General features: G+C 58.4%; 1 protein-coding gene and 1 long non-coding RNA gene across 2 annotated transcripts; both read right to left on the bottom strand.

The window, feature by feature from the left end:
- Positions 1–1667: 1667 nt before the first annotated feature.
- On the bottom strand, positions 1668–3666 carry LOC121082142. The gene is made up of 2 exons (XM_040581474.1): positions 2342–3666; positions 1668–2266 (listed from the first exon to the last, which is right to left on the bottom strand). Exons 1-2 carry the CDS (start codon positions 3664–3666, stop codon positions 2188–2190), a joined length of 1404 nt encoding a protein of 467 aa, XP_040437408.1. The 3' UTR covers positions 1668–2187.
- LOC121082143 lies at positions 3666–4580 on the bottom strand. The gene is made up of 3 exons (XR_005825916.1): positions 4179–4580; positions 4017–4071; positions 3666–3850 (listed from the first exon to the last, which is right to left on the bottom strand). It is a non-coding gene; the product is annotated as an uncharacterized LOC121082143 (long non-coding RNA).
- Between the last annotated feature and the right edge of the window lie 10818 nt (positions 4581–15398).

Genomic DNA, 15398 nt, shown 5'->3' on the forward strand with positions numbered 1-15398 from the left:
GGGGGCCGCGGCTCCCGGAGCAGGTGGCAGTCGGGGGAGCTCTGGCCTGGGAGCCACGCTCAGGGGGCTGGGACGCACAAGGGACCGGGGCAGGGCACACGCCGGCTCTCAACTCCAGATGCCCCACGCTCTGCTGCAGTGTGTAGCTGTGCCTTACAGAGACCGGGCACAAAGCTGAGGCCGAGCTGACTCTCTAAAGCTGGTGGAAGCGGCAAAGGAAGGGGCTTCTAATCGAGGGAGGCAGCCTTGGGAAGGGGGGAGCCAGGAAGGGACGGGGAAAGGAACTCGGTTGTCCAAGTTACGCAGGAAGAAGCCTCCGAGTGAGGAAGCTCTGGCCCCGAGGGGAGAGCAGCCGATAAGGCCTTGCAACCCACAGAAAGTTGGTCGAAAGTAGGGCGAAGGTGACTGTGGCAGTGGGAGATCGCGACCTCGGACTCACATGGCCCCCCCGAGAGAGGGCAGCCCCCCGCTTGGGGAGATGCGCCCTCAATAAAAACCTTCAGTAGCGCTACCTGAGGGTGCGCGCTAGTTTGCACGACAAGTGAGAAACTTGTGAGCAGTCCTGTGCGTGAATGGAAAGGAATGTGTAATGCACGCTGAATGTGCAAGTGCTCTGCGTGTAGCATGTGTACCCTCGAGTAACCTGGTGAGCGTGTTAGAGGGAAACATTGCCCCGTGCTGCCAGCGCTGTAACGAAGAATGCCTGCCTTCTAAAACTTCAAATCCAGTCTTAGAGCGATTTTCTCCGTGACCGACTTTACAGTATCACATAAAGTGGGCAACTGCTGCCAGGGCTCCCTGCTGCACGGGGAGCAGCCTTTCCTGATGGTCAGAGGGACCCTCCTGCGTTCCAGGGTGTGCCCATGGCCTCTGGGCCGGGCACTGGGCGGGCACCACTGTGAAGAGCCTGGGCACGGCTGAGGGGCAGGGGCAGGATCTGGGGGTCTCCCCTGCCCTCCCCGCATCTCCAGCTCAGCGTGGGCTTCTCCACCCAGCAGCATGCCGGGGGCGAAACGGGCCCTGGATGCCAGGGCCACTTGTGTTCCCCAGGCAGAAGTCTCGTTTCCCCCGGCTGTCTTTTGGGGTCAGTCGAGGCCAATGCTCTAGACGGGCACGTGGTCGGGGTACCGATGGCGCAGCGTCAACCGCCGTTCTGTGCACACGCGGGTGCGAGTACATCTTCCCACCTGAACATGCCCAGAAGGGGCCCGGAGGGGCTGCATATTGAACGGTGGAGGGTGCTGATGGGTCGTAGGTTTTTTCTTTTCCTTCCCACACAAAATTCCACTACGCTTCGTGGGTAGGCGAAACTACACTTCAACGCTGTTTCTCGATGGGTAGTTTTTCCATAACACGTGGGATCTCCAGGTTTAACCCTGGTGCCGGAAAACTCCAACAAGTACACATATGCTGAATATGGGTTTGCAGCTCTGGGGCACAGCACGTTTCCTTTGGGTCCCATGACAATGTTTTGCAGCTCATTGTTTGTGAACAATTTCTTAGGGGAGTATTCTCATGGGCAAGGGGATTTATTTCCCATGTATCAACTCTGTTCCCTACACCGGACAAAAAAATATTGAAGGGACCAAGCCCCTACCCCATTTGTTACGAATCTCAAAAAGCCAAACCAGGGATAACGGGGCGTTGCATTCGTGGTATATGGGCTCACCGTGGCGTCTCGATACATACCGGATCCCGCCTTTCCAAGGGGCCTGGGTCCCCTGCTCAATAGCCAGCTGGTTGAGGTGCCCACCAGGCCCCTCTCTGACAAGCTGCTTTCCAGCCAGGTGGCCCTAGCCTGTGCTGGTGCCGGGGCTTGTTCCTCCCCAGGGGCAGGACTCGGCACTTGTTGCACCCAGTGAGGTTCCTGCCAGCCCCTTTCTCCAGCCACCCCTTTCTGCAGCCCAGCCTGGTCCTCCGAAGGCAGCGCAACCACTGGGGTGCCAGACACGACCACCCCCCATTTTGTGGGTGCCAGCAGTGCCCAGTGCCAGCCCGTCCCCACTGGGATTGGGCACTGACGGTGTCGCAGCCCCAGCTGTGGGATGGATGGACGAGCCACAGCACCAGGGATAGAGAAAACATTTCTTTTTTAATATTTCAGAGGGAGGGGAGCTTCCCAGGCAGTTCCCAGCCCTGCACTCCCCCAGCTGCTCACTGGCAGGGGATCGTGCTCCTCTACTGCAACTAGCGCTGCCACGGCTGGGTCTTGCAGAAGCAGGTGCAGCGTGGCCGCCACAGGCGTCTGCACCAGTCCTTTAGGCAGCTACACAGACGGCTGCAGACCTTCTGCAGGCATCGTCCTGCACAGCACAGCTCTGGGGCCGCTTGGTCACATGCCCTGCCCGTGGGCACCTGCTGCTGGGGACTGGGCTCTGCCGGGGTGCTTCCTGCCCACGGAGATGGTGTTGTCCTGGCCACTGGTGCTGCTTCTGCCTGGCTCTGTGGGGCAACTCTTTTGTTAACTTCCTTTGGGCTCCTCCTGCACGCTTTTACAGGTCTGCGTCTGCCTGGTCGCGTCTCCTTATGTTTGTCCTTGTCCCCATCTGCAGCATTGTCAGTATCTGTGTCCTCCTGCGGCAGCTTCACTCTAAGGCCCCTCTTGCGCGACACTCTGGGTCTCAGCAGCCCTGGCTGAGGCTGTTCCTCTTCCCTGGTGAGCAGGGGGGAAGGAACCCTGGGGAGGGCCCCAGCACAGGCCACCTTTTGCCACTTGGCTGTCAGCATCTTCAGAAACCTTTCGTACTGCTCGATCTTTTCGAGGGTGCCCTGAATGATGCACATGAACTCCTCAATGCAGTTCTCTGTGCCTATGGCCGAGGGGCTGCCAGGGGGTGGCTCCACATCGATGGGGCTGCTTCTGCCTGGTCGCGTCTCCTTATGCTTGTCCTTGTCCCCATCTGCAGCATTGTCCTTGTCTGCATCCGCCCCCGGTAGCTTCACTCTAAGGCCCCTCTTGCGCGACGCTCTGGGTCTCAGCAGCCCTGGCTGGGGCTGTTCCTCTTCCCTGGTGAGCAGGGGGGAAGCAACCCTGGGGAGGGCCCCAGCACAGGCCACGTTTTGACACATGGCTATCAGCCTCTGCATAAACCTTTCGTATTGCTCGGTCACTTTGAGGGTGTCCTTCATGATGCACATTAACTTCTCAGTGCGGTTCTTTGTGACTATGGCTGAGGGGCTGCCAGGGGGTGGCTTTACATCGATTCGGCTGCTTCTGCCTGGTCGCGTCTCCTTATGTTTGTGCTTGTTCCCATCTGCAGCATTGTCCTTGTCTGCATCCGCCCCCGGTAGCTTCACTCTAAGGCCCCTCTTGCGCGACTCTCTGGGTCTCAGCAGCCCTGGCTGGGGCTGTTCCTCTTCCCTGGTGAGCAGGGGGGAAGGAACCCTGGGGAGGGCCCCAGAACAGGCCGCCCGTCGAAACTTGGCTGTCTGCCTCTGCAGAAACTTTTTGCACTGCTTGGTCATTTTGAGGGCGTCGTGGACCATGCGGATGAGCTCTTCAGTGCGGTTCTCTGTGACCATGGCCGAGGGGCTGCCAGGGGGTGGCTGCACATCGATGGGGCTCTGCGCCCTGTCCCTGCCATCCGTGGGGAACTCCTTGTGCTTTGGCCCCTCTGGCAGCTCCAGTGGGATGTTGAAGCCAATTGGGAGCTGCCCCGCCAGCATGCAGATGGTTTGAAAAGAATATTGAGGTGCCAAGACGTTCATCGATGCTGGCTCTGCTGTTGCACCCGGCCAGGGCTCTGGGAAGGAGCAGGGGGGTTTCCGTGAAGAGGAGCTGCTGCAGCACTGGGAGTGCGGCACGGTCTCTGGGGAGCAGTGCTCCACGCTTGACGCTTCCAGGCTTGCCCTGCAGAGGGGGAGAGGGAAGAGACCCCCGCTGCACCCGGCCCCTCCGGCAGGACTCACGGGCAGCACACCCTCCTTGGCCGGCAGGCAGCGCTGCCCAGCGTGGGCAGGGGCAGGGCATGGGCTGAGGGTCTGGGGCAGGACCTGTGGGTGTCCCCTGCGCTTACCCCATCTCCACGGTTGGGGTGGGCTTCTCTGCTGCTCCATGTGCCTGGGGAGAAGCTGCCAAGAGAGGAGATGGTGTGAGTGGCCAGCAGCCCAGAGCCGCAGGCCAGGCCTTCTGCAGGGTGTCACTCGTTTCCAGGTCAATTGGGGCCGGAGCCACTCACCGCTCTCCTCCTCGAACCGGGCTCTTGTCGTGCTCCTCTGATGCTTTGTCTTCTTCCTACGCCCCTGCAGGACCCCAGCAGCTGGGTGAGGAGACGGAAACAGCTCCCGGCCCCACACCTTAACCTCCCACGCTACCCCTCCCTGCACTGAGGGGCAGTGCAGTGCAACTGTCACCTACCCGGAGTCGCCTCAAATACAGTATTGCCGAGACCAGGCTGAGCTGCAGCACGAGCATCGTGACGTGGAGCATGTCAGATATCGTGGGGATCTCGTGACGCCCCATGGCACTGGCTGTGGTGTGGCCACGGTGCTCCGAGTTGTCAGCACAGACCCACGGTGCAGATCCTCAGTGAACCTACTGGGTCCCCAGTGAGAGGACACCCAGCACTGCTGGAGTGTGGCAGAGGTTGCAGTCTGCAGCCCGCCCAGACGGTGCCAGACTGCCCACTGCCTTCCCCATGGGGCGCGCACCCCCCTTTTATAGTACGGGAGGCAGCCGCCCCCCGCCCCCCCTTTGTGACATCACTGGGGCAGTCAGAGCCCCCCTTTGTGACATCACTGGGGCAGTCAGAGCCCCCCCTTTGTGAAAATTCCTGGGGCAGCCAGAGCCCCCCTTTCCCTTTGTGACACTGGACAACCCCTGTGACCTTCCCTGGGGATTTGCGAAGCTCACTCACTCTCCCCTTCCCCCAGTGAGGGTGGGCAGGGAGAGCAGGGAAGCGACCTCTCCGCGTAAGCCGGGAGAGGTTTGAGCACTGGCAAGCCATGGCTGCCTGGGAAATGCTGGTGCTTGACTGCTCCCCTGTTACTGAAAAGTTGAAGGACTGTAAGGCGTGCCTTTCCTCACCAGGGATGGCACGGGGCCATGTTAGCTGGCACGATTCAAAAGCTGTAGCAGATAGGATGACACCACTTAGGAAGGAACGAGAAGCGTGACCAGGAAAAGCCACGGTGCGTGCTGTGTTGGGAGCCGCACGAGTGGCGGCCCAGAAGGAGAGGCGCCTGATTAAACAAACTCATGATGAAATGGTTAAACCCTTGCAAGAACAAATCAAAACCCTGCAGAGCCAGCTAAGTGCTGAACGTAACAGCACTCAGCGACTCCACACGCTCTCTCAGATGCATTGGACGGAGAACAAACTTCACGGTCCGAACGAGAGGAAGGGGGACAAGAATCTCCTGATCAGACAGATCTTAATTCTGTTCTGGATAGTCTGCTGGGATTTACAAGACTGGCACGGCTGGCCGAGAAACAGGGCCCAAGACCTTTGTACTTGTCTAAGGAGTTGGAAATGGACCGAGAAATATTTTACCCCAAGAATGAGGAAGTTGTAATGAGGCCGGTGATTAAGCTGAGACCACCGACAGCAGCCAAGGTGGGGAAGCCCCACACGTTACTATCCAGACGGTGCCGCACTCGGCAGCCAAAGTGTCGAAGTTCCAGGAAAAATACACCAGGTTAGCTCAAGAAACTGAGACAGAGTATGTCTGGAGAGTATCACTGACAGGAGGCTATCGAGTCCTGCTGTTGGAAGACGAGGCCCAAGGGTACTGGGGGCCAGGGGTTTCCTAACTGCTGATGACCCAAGAGAGCCGTGGTCGCTAACTCTACAAGCTGCCTATTGAGCAGGGGACCCGGACCCCTTGGAAAGGGGGGATCCAGTATGTATCGAGACCCCATGGTGAACCCATACACCATGAATATAACGTCCCGTTATGCCCGAGTTGGCATATTCAAATTCGTAACAAAAGAGGTACGTCCACCATAATTGCTCTTTCATAATCGAGCACTTTCATAGCGTCGTCCCTTAAACGTTAAACGAACGTGGTCCTTAAACATTCCAGATAATAGAGTTGAAACGTGGGTAATAAATCCCCTACCCCATGAGAATACTCCCCTAAGGAGCTCTTTGTAAAAAACTACCACCACAGAGCTACTTTTAAAGATACTTTTATTTACAGCAACACAAAGAGCAGTAAAAAAAAAAAAAAAAAAAGACAGGTAAGATATGCAGCCACTTGTAACTGTCCCTCTTAATCCCCTGCGCTGCCTCCCTTGCCCTCTGCAATCCTCCAGCTGATCCCCTCCGGCCCTCCTGGGTGCCGACGGGGTGTCCCCCAGGCCCCCGGTGCTGAGTGCTCCCCTCTTCCCACAGGGATGCTGCCTGGGAGGAGGAGGGCTCTCTCCTCGACTTGGTGCACTGGCAGAGCTCCTGCGATGCCGACCAGTGCCTGTGCCCTCTGGGCCGGGACCAGGCAGAGCAGGCGGGATGAGTGCCGGTGGCCCCGGTTCCTGCAGCCCCAGTGAGGACACGATGCCTTCGTCTCCTCTGACGGGCAGGGGTGGAGGTTCCCTGGGATGCTGAGCCAGGCATGGCGCAGGCTGCGTTCTGGCAGCTCAGCCCCGGCTGCCAGGACGGGAGCAGGGTAGAGCTGGGCTCGGCACAGTGCCGGTGCTGTCGGCCCACAGCTCGGGGACCTTTGGTGGCAGCGGGTACCGTTGCTCTCCCCAGACCCTGGAGAGTCCTGGTCTGCAGCTCTGGTGGCTCCCGTGAGACCCACCAGTGCTGCTCCGCCCTGGAAGATGCCACCGAGTCCTGGGAGTGCAGGGACTGCAGCGGCACGCACAGCGGTGAGGGGGGCAGCGGGAGGACAGGATGCCCAGGGCGTGGTGGCTTCCACAGCCACTGGGGACTTGGGGACAGGCGCTGTGACGCGTGGAGGGAGGGAGCGTGGCAGGGGCTTGTTGTGCTCATCTTCTCCCTGCCCCTTGCAGTGCCCGACATTGTAGCCGGACCAGACTCTGGTCCCCTGGCGCAGTGACCCTGGCACAGTGCTCCCAGTAAGGTCACTGGCACAGGCTGCCCAGAGGCTGTGGAGCCTCCTCCTCTGCAGACGTGCCAGCACCACCTGGACACAATTCTGTGCAGCCTGCTCTAGCAGGGCCTGCTTTTGCCGGGGGTTGGACTAGACGATCTTCAGAGGTCCCCTCCAGCCCTGACCATGGTGTGGTTCTGTGACCCCTGGCACTTTGGCTGAGGAAGAAGAGGCCAGGCTCCTCGAAGGACAACCCGACACACGAGTCCCTTTCCAGCTGCTGCGCAAGAAACCTGCTGATCCTCACTAACAGAAGCTGGAACTTTCCCCGAGGCTTGCTGATGTGCATGAGCACCGCAGGGCAAGAGCCTTCACTCTTCCCCATCCTCCAGTGCCGGGCAAGGGCAGATGCTCTGAGGAGGGAGCACCAGGCCCCCACAGGCCCCGCTGCCATCCCTGTCATGCAGCAGGCTCCTCTTCCCTGGGCTCCCTCTGCTGTGTCCCGGAGCCCTGGCCTGGTGCGATGGCAGAGCCAGCCGCAGTAACGCGCATGGGACTTGCCCGGTCCCCCAGAGCCACCTGGGTGCTGGTGGGGAAGCCGGGGCTCACCCTTGGCCAGGCCATCCCACTGGAGCTGCCAGAGGGGCCAAAGCACAAGGAGTTCCCCACGGATGGCAGGGACAGGCCGCAGAGCCCCGTCGATGTGGAGCCACCCCCTGCAGCCCCTCGGCCACGGTCACGCATAACCTCGCTGAGGAGCTCATCCGCATCGTCCAGGACACCCTCGTGATGGCCATGGGGTACCAAACGTTTCTGCAAGTGCTGATGGCCAAGTGGCGAGGGGCGGCCTGTGCTGGGGCCCTCCCCAGGGTTCCTTCCCCCCTGCTCACCAGGGAAGAGGAGCAGCCCCAGCCAGGGGGTGCCAGGGCTGCTGGGGACCAGAGTGTGGCCCCAGGGCCTTAGAGCCGAGCTGCCGGGGGAAGGTGCGGACACGGACAAGGCTGCGGGTGGGGACAAAGACCAAGATGAGGACACGGGCCCGGGCACAAGTAGCCCTGTGCAGCTTCCGTACCAGCATCTGGCAGAATGGCGGCATGGTGTCGGCTTCGGAGAGCCAATTACGGATTCGTTGTGAAGCCGCTGTATGAGCTACTGAAAGCTTCCTGCAGTGGCTGTATTGCCTGGACAGAAGGGGGTAACGCTGCTTTCACGCGCCTGGAGCGAGCTCTGACGGAGGCCCCCGTGCTGGCATTACCCGTGCTTTTAATAAAGACCTTTGATCTTTTCACCCAGGAGAGAGAAAGTACTGCCTTAGGAGTTTGGCACAAGTTTTTAGGGCCTCAGCGGCACGCTGTAACTGACTTCTCCCAACAGCTGGATGAGCTGAGCTCAGGATGGCCTGGATGGCTTCAAGCAGCAGCAGCAACTGGGCTACGGGTTCACGATTCCCCAAGTTCACCGTGGGGCAGAAGGTTACCGTCTAGGTACCACACTTGGTCATGACGGTACTGAAACAAAAAGGAGGACAGCGGCTGGCCACAGACCATCGAGGAAGTCTGCTCCAGCCCCCAGATCTCAAGAAGCAGGCTGGCAGCTGTATGCTGGCGGCAGCAGCTGCCCCCGAGAGAGCTAACGATTGCCTGGGTGCGCTGGAAGTACCATCGACGAGGTTAACAGAATCACAAGCTTTGCCCGCAAAGGTCTCTGCTCAGGTAGCCGAACCGAATGCCCTCACGAGGGCACGGGCCCTGAGCAAAGGGAAATGAGCCCACACACGGGCAGGCTCCAAGTATGCCTTTGGATCGGTTCATGCGCATGGAGCTCTTTGGAAAGAGAGAGGACTATCATCTGCTCGAGGAACTGTGCTCAAATATGCGCCTCAGATCCAGGAATTATTAAAGAGCATTCAAAAACCAGCGGCGGTCGCAGTTACGCATTGCAAGGCACGTCAAGCTAGTAAGAGCGCTCCGGGATTAGGAAATCAGTGGGCAGGTATGGCTGCAAAGGGGGGTGCAGAGAAAGGTATCCTGACTCTGACCCCTGCAGAGGAGAGTCCCGCCGGAAGCACCGCCAAAACATGATGAAAGAGGATAATAAGTGAATAACTAAGTCACTGGCCAAAGAACGGCTAAAGGGATGGGCAATTCCACTGGGGAATTGAAAATTGAGTGAAACTCCTCCGCAAGCCACTTGTAAGTAGGGCCACGCAGAGGTTATCGGATCCATTACAGGGAGGTGTGAAATACGCCTTAGAGACAATCCAAATGCTACTAAGAAGCTGATCATCGGGGTGACTAAGGTAGGAAATCTCCTGTAGATTATTGGCAAATAGATTTCACCGGCTCACCCAGAAAAGAAGGATATCGATACATTTTGGCCTTGGTCGATACCTTCACTGGATGGCCTGAAGCTGGAAAGCTTGTTGAACCAACAAGGCGGGGGAGGTAGCCCAAATCCTGTTACAAGAAATTATTCCCCGCTTTGGTATGCCTTCAGGAGTGCCATCAGACCATGGGTCCCACGTTATCGCTGGAACCGTAAAAGAGTTGAGTAAAAATTTGTTCCTAACCTGGGATTACCGCGCTCCATACAGACCGGAATCTAGCGGTCAAGTGGAGTGGGTGAACTACGCCCTCCAGCAACATCTCGGAAAAAATTGTCGGGAAACACCTATGACTTGGGTTCAGGCACTACCTCCGGCGTCACTGAGAATCAGGTTCTGGCCTCGAGGGAAGGGCGATTTGAGCCCATACAAGCTGTCGCATGGATCGCCCCATCAGGCTGCACACATACCCTCTGATACCCACCTAACGGGGCAATGAAATGGGAATACTCAGCTAGTTTCTTTAGGGAATATTTATTTCTAGGGAGTATTTTGCAGGAATTTCAGAAGTACGCGACGGCGCGTAGATCCTTGGAACTCGACACACCGGCTCATCCTTTCCAGCCCGGAGACCGGCTGCGTATCGAGTGGTGGAATGCGGAACCTCTAAGGGGAAAGGGGAAAGGATCATATCGCATCCTTTTAACAACCTCTACAGCCGTCGAGAGCTGGGGCAAAGGACCCTGGATACGTTATTCAAGCATGAAACGAGCCCCTTCATCATGGACAGCAGAACAGCTGGCCCCTCTCAAACTTAAAGAAACGGCATTAATGAATCGATGGGACAGCAGAAAAGGCCAGATAAATTGTTAAATCAATAGCTATAGGCATTTGTAGCATGGTACAGCGTTTCCCACTGAAGCAGTTAGGAGGAAGTTGCTGTTCATCCTCCTACTGAGCAGCATAAGCCTAAGCGAAACACAGGAGAGTGTGATCGCAAAACTGGTGCGAGAGCTGGGAAGAATGAGAAACCCAAACGGCATCAGAGCTTGCGTTCCTGTACCTCCGGCTGTGGGAGACCCAGCACCTTGGGGCGTTCTCCCAGTTGATGACAGTTATTTAGAATGGGTAGGTCACGTCACCGGCGAGGCCCACAAAGCTGGGGCGTCCCATTTTCTTGGCAAAAAGGGCCGGTGTCAACAGCGAGGAGGCAAGGGACTTCACGCTCCATTGACCAGAGGGAATAAAACTCTGTTTTCACCAGGAACTGGTGAGTGCCCCCTCAAGTCACCAGCCCTAGATTTAGGATTTGCTTCCGGAAGCATGGATGCAGTGCCACTTAACATTCCGTATAGGAAAGGCTACCCAGTGAAGTACAACTAGCCTGCCAGAATGTGAAGACTTGAAGAGGTCCCCAAAACCATGGTCTAAACGAATTGAAGGGCAATGGAACTGCACCTCGCGTGTTTGAAGGCGTCCTTGACGGGGACATCAAAAGGCGTGGAATCTGACCCTGTCGAAACGGAACTGCACGAAGGTTGTTGATGGCAGGAAAATGAGGATTTTGAAAGAGGGATTCTGGATAATGAATACCTGTAAGCAAAATCAAAACCAGGGAAAATCTTGTTCCCTAGGCCTCTCTGCTCCGGGCCTCTTGGTACGGGCAAGTGGAGATGGACACTAGGCAGCGAGACTAGAGCTTGCAAAAATAACTCGGCCAGTCACCCTAGGTGGACTGACCTTATGCCCCACATGGAGACAGAAACCAATGGAATGTAAACATTGGGGAAAAAATAAAAGAGCTCAAAATGCAGAAGAGCCCTGGCATGGACCCCCCACTTTGGAACTGGCAAACTGGGGTCTTGGCAGCTTTATTCTAGCTGGCTTAATGGCACTAGAGGATGGATAGTTGCTAGAAAATGTAACACGGCAAAGGGAAACACTAGCTAAAGCAGCGGAAAAGGGTTTCAAACTGATGGGTGAACAAGTACAAGCAAATAGCAAGTGTGCTTTACAGAATCGGCTGGCGTTAGTTTTATTACCAGCTGAAGCACAGGGAGTATGTGGGTACGTAAAACTAGATGTTGCTCACATGTCCCAAATGCTACCGAGGATCTCCAGAAACAACTGGATGAGATGCAAAGGGCTGCTTCAAGAGTTAGGCGGGCGGTCAATAACCGGACGCCTAGCGAATCCCTTACAAACTATCCTTGTTATAACTACCGTTGTCGCAGTGTTGTTGACGACACGTAGCTGTATCAAATGGAACCTCCCTGGAAATCTATGTTGCAACGCGAGCAAATGTTATAACTATCCCATCTAAATGAGGCTTTTGATTTTGGAAAGATTCAAAGCCTCCAGAAAAAAATAAAAGGGCGTGGGGGTGGTGTTGAATGACGCCACCACATAGATAGGGCTCTATACACATTTGTGGCGCACTGTTCTGTCAAGGGGGGGTTGCTGGCTGAGCAAAGGGACAAGACGACCACGCTCTGCTGCAGTGAGTGGCTGTAAGTTACAGAAACCGGGGCACAAAGCTGAGGCCGCGCAGGCTCAGGCTTCAGCCGGCAAAGTGCCCATGCGGCTCGCAGCCGTGCCCGCTGCGGGGCTGGCACACGGCAGCGGCCACAGGGGCCCCGCCACGGAGCCCCCCCGGCAGCGGGAGGGCGGGCTAGACCCCGGCGGCCCGCACAGCCGAGCCCCCGCCGGCGCCGGGCCCCCGCCGGGCTGGGCAAGCACCGGGCCAGCCGGGGACGGACCCGCTGCCGCCCGCCCGCGCTGCCCGGCGAGCCCCGCCCCGCCCTGTGCCCCGGCCAATGACGCTGCGGTAGGAACGCCAGGGCCCGCCCCCGCCGCCTCACCATTGGCTGTTGCCGGGGGGGAGCGCGCCGCGGGTGCGAGAGTGACGGGGGGACTACAAATCCCAACGGCCGCTGTGCGCGGGCCGAGTCTCGCTTTAGCCGCTTGGAATGCCGGGAGTGCGTTGCATGGCAACGGCTGTGTGCGGGAGGGGGGGGGGCGGGCGCTCCCGCGGCGGGTTCGGTGACACCCGCGGGGCTCCCTGGAGCACGACTGGGGCCGGCGTGAAGCCGCGGGGAGGGGGGGGCCCTGTGAGGGTACGGGGACACGTGGGGGGGGCTCCAGGCCGATACGGGACCGCGTGTGAGGCGGAGGGGCCGGGGCTCCTGTCGGGGTCAGGGGACACGCGTAGGAACGGGCTCCTGGCGGGGGCCCAGGGCTGGCAGGCCACCAGGAGGGGGTTTCTTGTGGGCAGGGGGCTCCCGGGGGGCCGGCGGCTCCCGCAGCAGGTGGCAGTCGGGGGAGCTCTGGCCTGGGAGCCACGCTCAGGGGGCTGGGACGCACAAGGGACCGGGGCAGGGCACACGCCGGCTCTCAACTCCAGATGCCCACGCTCTGCTGCAGTGTGTAGCTGTGCCTTACAGAGACCGGGCACAAAGCTGAGGCCGAGCTGACTCTCTAAAGCTGGTGGAAGCGGCAAAGGAAGGGGCTTCTAATCGAGGGAGGCAGCCTTGGGAAGGGGGGAGCCAGGAAGGGACGGGGAAAAGAACTCGGTTGTCCCAAGTTACGCAGGAAGAAGCCTCCGAGTGAGGAAGCTCTGGCCCCGAGGGGAGAGCAGCCGATAAGGCCTTGCAACCCACAGAAAGTTGGTCGAAAGTAGGGCGAAGGTGACTGTGGCAGTGGGAGATCGCGACCTCGGACTCACATGGCCCCCCCGAGAGAGGGCAGCCCCCGCTTGGGGAGATGCGCCCTCAATAAAAACCTTCAGTAGCGCTACCTGAGGGTGCGCGCTAGTTTGCACGACAAGTGAGAATCTTGTGAGCAGTCCTGTGCGTGAATGGAAAGGAATGTGTAATGCACGCTGAATGTGCAAGTGCTCTGCGTGTAGCATGTGTACCCTCGAGTAACCTGGTGAGCGTGTTAGAGGGAAACATTGCCCCGTGCTGCCAGCGCTGTAACGAAGAATGCCTGCCTTCTAAAACTTCAGATCCAGTCTTAGAGCGATTTTCTCCGTGACCGACTTTACAGTATCACATAAAGTGGGCAACTGCTGCCAGGGCTCCCTGCTGCACGGGGAGCAGCCTTTCCTGATGGTCAGAGGGACCCTCCTGCGTTCCAGGGTGTGCCCATGGCCTCTGGGCCGGGCACTGGGCGGGCACCACTGTGAAGAGCCTGGGCACGGCTGAGGGGCAGGGGCAGGATCTGGGGGTCTCCCCTGCCCTCCCCGCATCTCCAGCTCAGCGTGGGCTTCTCCACCCAGCAGCATGCCGGGGGCGAAACGGGCCCTGGATGCCAGGGCCACTTGTGTTCCCCAGGCAGAAGTCTCATTTCCCCCGGCTGTCTTTTGGGGTCAGTCGAGGCCAATGTTCTAGACGGGCACGTGGTCGGGGTACCGATAGCGCAGCGTCAACCGCCGTTCTGTGCACACGCGGGTGCGAGTACATCTTCCCACCTGAACATGCCCAGAAGGGGCCCGGAGGGGCTGCATATTGAACGGTGGAGGGTGCTGATGGGTCGTAGGTTTTTTCTTTTCCTTCCCACACAAAATTCCACTACGCTTCGTGGGTAGGTGAAAGTCTACACTTCAACGCTGTTTCTCGATGGGTAGTTTTTCCATAACACGTGGGATCTCCAGGTTTAACCCTGGTGCCAGAAAACTCCAACAAGTACACATATGCTGAATATGGGTTTGCAGCTCTGGGGCACAGCACGTTTCCTTTGGGTCCCATGACAATGTTTTGCAGCTCATTGTTTGTGAACAATTTCTTAGGGGAGTATTCTCATGGGCAAGGGGATTTATTTCCCATGTATCAACTCTGTTCCCTACACCGGACAAAAAAATATTGAAGGGACCAAGCCCCTACCCCATTTGTTACGAATCTCAAAAAGCCAAACCAGGGATAACGGGACGTTGCATTCGTGGTATATGGGCTCACCGTGGGGTCTCGATACATACCGGATCCCACCTTTCCAAGGGGCCTGGGTCCCCTGCTCAATAGCCAGCTGGTTGAGGTGCCCACCAGGCCCCTCTCTGACAAGCTGCTTTCCAGCCAGGTGGCCCTAGCCTGTGCTGGTGCCGGGGCTTGTTCCTCCCCAGGGGCAGGACTCGGCACTTGTTGCACCCAGTGAGGTTCCTGCCAGCCCCTTTCTCCAGCCACCCCTTTCTCCAGCCCAGCCTGGTCCTCCGAAGCCAGCGCAACCACTGGGGTGCCAGACACGACCACCCCCCATTTTGTGGGTGCCAGCAGTGCCCAGTGCCAGCCCGTCCCCACTGGGGTTGGGCACTGACGGTGTCGCAGCCCCAGCTGTGGGATGGATGGACGAGCCACAGCACCAGGGATAGAGAAAACATTTCTTTTTTAATATTTCAGAGGGAGGGGAGCTTCCCAGGCAGTTCCCAGCCCTGCACTCCCCCAGCTGCTCACTGGCAGGGCATCGTGCTCCTCCACTGCAACTAGCGCTGCCACGGCAGGGTCTTGCAGAAGCAGATGCAGCGTGGCTGCCACACGCGTCTCCATCAGTCCTTCAGGCAGCTACACAGACAGCTGCAGACCGTCTGCAGGCATCGTCCTGCCCAGCACAGCTCTGGGGCCGCTTGGTCACATGCCCTGCCCGTGGGCACCTGCTGCTGGGGACTGGGCTCTGCCGGGGTGCTTCCTGCCCACGGAGATGGTGTTGTCCTGGCCACTGGTGCTGCTTCTGCCTGGCTCTGTGGGGCAACTCTTGTTAACTTCCTTTGGGCTCCTCCTGCACACTTTTACAGGTCTGCTTCTGCCTGGTCGCGTCTCCTTATGTTTGTGCTTGTTCCCATCTGCAGCATTGTCAGTATCTGTGTCCGCCTGCGGCAGCTTCACTCTAAGGCCCCTCTTGCGCGACACTCCGGGTCTCAGCAGCCCTGGCTGGGGCTGTTCCTCTTCCCTGGTGAGCAGGGGGGAAGCAACCCTGGGGAGGGCCCCAGCACAGGCCACCTTTTGCCACTTGGCTGTCAGCATCTGCAGAAACCTTTTGTACTGCTCGATCTTTTCGAGGGTGCCCTGAATGATGCACATGAACTCCTCAA

This window comes from Falco naumanni, unplaced genomic scaffold (genome assembly GCF_017639655.2).
Source record: "Falco naumanni isolate bFalNau1 unplaced genomic scaffold, bFalNau1.pat scaffold_335_arrow_pat_ctg1, whole genome shotgun sequence".
NCBI lineage: Eukaryota > Metazoa > Chordata > Aves > Falconiformes > Falconidae > Falco > Falco naumanni.

Excerpts from the sequence above, each read along its gene's own strand:
- LOC121082142 (XM_040581474.1), bottom strand. The coding sequence starts at position 3,666 with ATGCTGGCGGGGCAGCTCCCAATTGGCTTCAACATCCCACTGGAGCTG. Across the intron at positions 2,267-2,341 it reads CAGCAGGTGCCCACGGGCAG|CTGCCTAAAGGACTGGTGCA; the intron begins GGCATGTGACCA and ends CCGTCTGTGTAG.